This window comes from Anopheles ziemanni, chromosome X (assembly GCF_943734765.1).
Source record: "Anopheles ziemanni chromosome X, idAnoZiCoDA_A2_x.2, whole genome shotgun sequence".
Classification (NCBI taxonomy): Eukaryota; Metazoa; Arthropoda; class Insecta; order Diptera; family Culicidae; genus Anopheles; species Anopheles ziemanni.
The window spans coordinates 8,703,284-8,707,589 of NC_080707.1; the positions used below are offsets into that span (position 1 = coordinate 8,703,284).

A 4,306-nucleotide genomic window follows, 5' to 3' on the forward strand; every position below is an offset into this window, starting at 1 on the left:
TTTAGAACTTTGTGCTGGTCAATTTTAATCGTTTATGTATGCAAGCTCATACACAAATAAAAAATTCGATCGCCACTTTGCTGATTTTACCCTGGCATGCACTATTTATAGCAGGTGTCGATGGTTGCCCTCAGCGGTCATCGATCCTGTTATCTCGAACTGTCAGCACACCGCTGCAGTTGCCCTTTTCTCGTTTATATTATTGATCGGATCAGGAAGCGTCCGGTTAGTTTTTCTGAACCGCATTGACAGCTGGTGTTAGAAATGAAACGTGTCTCCATCAAACAGTCGGCAGCAAGCAAAACTGGACACTCGTAAAATGATACGACGCTGTGTCTCAGTAAAACAATCGATTTTGATTCCGTTTTCAACTTACTTGCAAAATGGAAGAGCTAAAGCTGTCGGACATTTTAATTCGGAATTCCAAAGATCCCTCCATACATTGAAACCACCACAAGGGAAGGAGATGGTACACTTACCGTTACCACCTACGGTAAACTTCACACACACTTACCACTTGTAAGCTAATAACCGAACGATCCGATTCACGGCTTTGATAAGGACGTGTATCTTGCTCGAATGCCACAAGCACCTGTTAATCGTCCTCCGAAGAATTGCACAAAACGTAAACAACAAAGAAATGGTACCCAATTTGGTGAATATATGTTAAAAACTTGGTGCTTTAATGTAAAACTGTCATCTCATATTAGAATTGATTGAACTTTCAAACACATAAAATCGTTCCAAGTCCACACAGGAGACCGACTGAGTACTTTCTTAGAGAACTTAAGAACTCCAGTTCTATTGGACTATTTGATTTGGTTCTATTGACCCCGTTTAGAGGATGTCGCACATGTCGATTTATACAATGTTCCCTTTTCGATCAGTTCACAGTGTGTGTCGAGCAAAAGAAGACTCTGCTCGAAAATGCCGGTCGCTATTTCAGTGGAGGAGTATCACGGGCCGCTTGGAGTATACCGTACGCAGGAGCAGCGTGCCGGGAACCATGGGGGACTGCCCATGAGTGACCTGCACCCGAAGCCGGAGGAAGGACGGTACACCGTCCACCATCATCACCATCGCGAGCGCCCCGGACACGACTATGCAGAGGACGTCATCACCGTGCAGGGTGTTCAACCGCACCACAAGACAAGCTATGGAGAGACGCTGATGCATCTCTTCAAAGGAAACATCGGAACGGGCTGCTACGCGATGGGCGATGCGTTCAAGAACGGTGGTCTGGTGATGGCCACTCTGCTGACCCTACTGCTCGGCTTTGTGTGCGTGCATTGCCAGCATGTGCTGATCAACTGTGCCAACGTGATGGCGGAACGTCGTCGCCAGCGGGAGGCTCAGGAACAACAACAGCAGCCGCAGCAGCAGCAGGTTGACACTCCGGAGCAACCAGCTGGCGGTGCCTCGCACCATCAGCCTCCCGACTTCGCCGACACCGTCGGTCTCTGCTTCGAGTATGGACCGCCGTCGGTGCGTCGCTGGGCTCCGACGATGCGCGCTGCCGTAAACATCTTCATCTGCGTCACACAGCTCGGCTTCTGCTGCATCTACTTCGTGTTCATCTCGTCGAACTTCAAGCAAATCGCCGACCGGCACGGCTTCGTGCTCGATGTGCACCTGCATATGGTGCTGCTGCTCGTGCCGATCGTGCTCACCTCCATCATCACCAAGCTGAAGTTCCTGTCGTACTGCTCGCTCACCGCCAACGTGTTCATGACGTTCGGCATCGGCATCACGTTCTACTACGCGCTGCAGGACCTGCCGTCGCCGAGCGAGCGCAACTACGTCGGGCAGATCGACCAGCTGCCGCTGTTCTTCGGCACCGCCATCTTTGCGTTCGAGGGCATCGCCCTGGTGCTGCCGCTGCAGAACGAGATGAAGAACCCGCACGACTTCCGCAAGCCGTTCGGTGTGCTGAACCTCGGTAGTGTCTTCATCGTGGCGCTCTTCACCGTGTTCGGCTTCATCGGGTACCTCAAGTGGGGCGAGGAGGTCGAGGGAAGCATGACGCTCAATCTGCCCGACAACGAGATGTAAGTACGGCACACACGGTTCTATCTCCATTTGAGTATACACCTGTAGTCATTTGTTCAGGATCCCGTGGTCTACTATAAGGCTCCCTCCCTCTAACCATTTTCTACTCTATCCTCAAGCACTGTTGGACAAGGTCAGAACAGGAAAACTGTCAGGACTTCTTTAGAATACCTGGTTCCTGGAAGATTCCAAACCTTGATTGGGATCCGTTTCTTTGTTACGAAACTTCACTTGAGATTCGAATCTCTCCTTGCCCGCTGTGGAGACTCTTCATCTCACTCATTTGGGATTCGAATACCTGGCACGGAATCCCAAATCTCTGTGTCGACTACTACTACGGGTTTTTTCAGATGATATCAAAACAGTAGCAGCATTATTTCTAACTGCAGCACATGATTCTCCAACAGCATCAGTTGATTTTATAATGCGAGCAAATGTATGATACCTGTGTTAGAAGAAACGATAGTCACGTTTTTCATTGAAGAGGTGCACCTTGCCTCACCTTATCTTAGTACAACTCGCTGATCTCTTTCATCATCTCTCTCTCTATTTCCGCCTCGGAACTCGACAGCTTGGCAGAGAGCGTGAAGGCGATGATCGCGACCGGTGTGCTGCTCGGGTACGCCCTCCAGTTCTTCGTCGCCATCATGATCATGTGGCCGATGGTCCAGAGCCGCTTCACAATCGCCCGCACCCATCCCATCCGCTCCGAAATGGCGTTCCGCGTGCTGCTGGTCCTGCTCACTTGTAAGTTGCCTTTTCAAACCTTTCACTCCAGGTCCCCAGATCCTCACAGGTTTCCATTTCCGTTGCCAGTCCTCATCGCCGAGTGCGTGCCGAAGTTGTCGCTGTTCATATCGCTCATCGGCGCGTTCTGCTCGTCGGCCCTGGCGCTCATGTTTCCGCCGGTCATCGAGCTGATCGTGGCCTACTCTCCGGTGGGGCAGAAGCCGAGCCGCTGGCTGCTGGTGAAAAACGCACTGATCTTGCTGCTGGCCGTGCTGGGCTTCGCCACCGGCACCTACGAGAGTGTCTCGAAGATCATCGCCGAAGTCTAAGGTGTCTCGGGAGCGACGCCAATGACTACTACTATTATTCTATTCTAACGTAAACGTAGATGTTATTTATGAACTATATTTATCGAGCTGCTGCTAGCGCTACTTATCAGTATATGTACACGTGCCGTGTGTATGGTGCGACTGTTTTTCGGCAGTAAATTTAAAAGACAGGGCTACTTCGTGTTGACGCTACGTAAGAATGACGTTTTCGGACAACCAGCGGGAACATATTTCGGCCGTTTTTCGATAAATGTTCTGCCTACCGGTTCGCATTGTTCGTTTGCTCGAAAGACCCACACCGGTACGAAAACTCATGGAACCGGTTGATGCCGATCCAAATTCCACTTGCTCAATCGGATCCCCACTGGAACTCGGAACATTTATCGCTGTATGCCCGTATCGTAGCAGTACGACCGTGCGTCTAGGAAACAAAACAAGCAGAGGTCACCGAGCGAAACAAACAATACTCTCCCGAAACCAGTGATACTCATCCCGCGATGGTGCCATATTTGATGTCCTCAACGCTAGCCCGTTTTGCCTGAACCCGTTGCGTTGTGTGCTTGACTAATCGTTCGATGAGATTCGTTCATTTCAATGGCGAGTGTCACTAGATGCAAATCAAATCCTGAATCTCATGCTGAGATTCACACATTTGATTCTGCTCCACATTCGAATCTCCTTGACTGCCTTAATTTTCGCTTTCAATTGTTCAATGCGTATTGATTTGATGTTCGATTTTCTGGGCATCAAATGGTTTCACTTTCGTTTTGTACGTCGGTTGCTGCGACTCTCAATTCTTCCTAATAGTTTTAATATTGCTAATTGTAATATGGAATGTTCAAAGTAATAACCATTTATTATGCACTTTTGCAACCTCATTTACCTTCAAAAGACCATTTTGTCTATCCATCTTGAAATTTAGCTTCGGAACACTATATTTCGGAGTATATTTTTACACGACTGACAGTCACAATGCCAAATGAACGTCGTTTTTTGACTGCCTGTTTTATTACGCTTCATTATGCGATTTCTCGATATCGTACGAAAACTTCCATTAACAATAATGTTTTACCAATCGCGTAAAGCGTCAATAAAATGTTTCAATCGCTCAGGACATTAATTGGGGAACATGGGATTAATAAACCCGTTCATAAAGTTGATGAATCTTCATCTTCATAAAATTTGATTCATTCCGATTC

General features: G+C 48.4%; 1 protein-coding gene across 1 annotated transcript; it reads left to right on the forward strand.

Moving 5' to 3' along the window:
- The first annotated feature begins 927 nt into the window (after positions 1–927).
- Positions 928–3,107, forward strand: LOC131290986 (proton-coupled amino acid transporter-like protein CG1139). The gene is made up of 3 exons (XM_058320178.1): positions 928–2,048; positions 2,621–2,796; positions 2,866–3,107. The coding sequence occupies exons 1-3, from the start codon at positions 928–930 to the stop codon at positions 3,105–3,107; spliced, it is 1,539 nt and encodes a 512-aa protein (XP_058176161.1).
- The last annotated feature ends 1,199 nt before the right edge of the window (positions 3,108–4,306 follow it).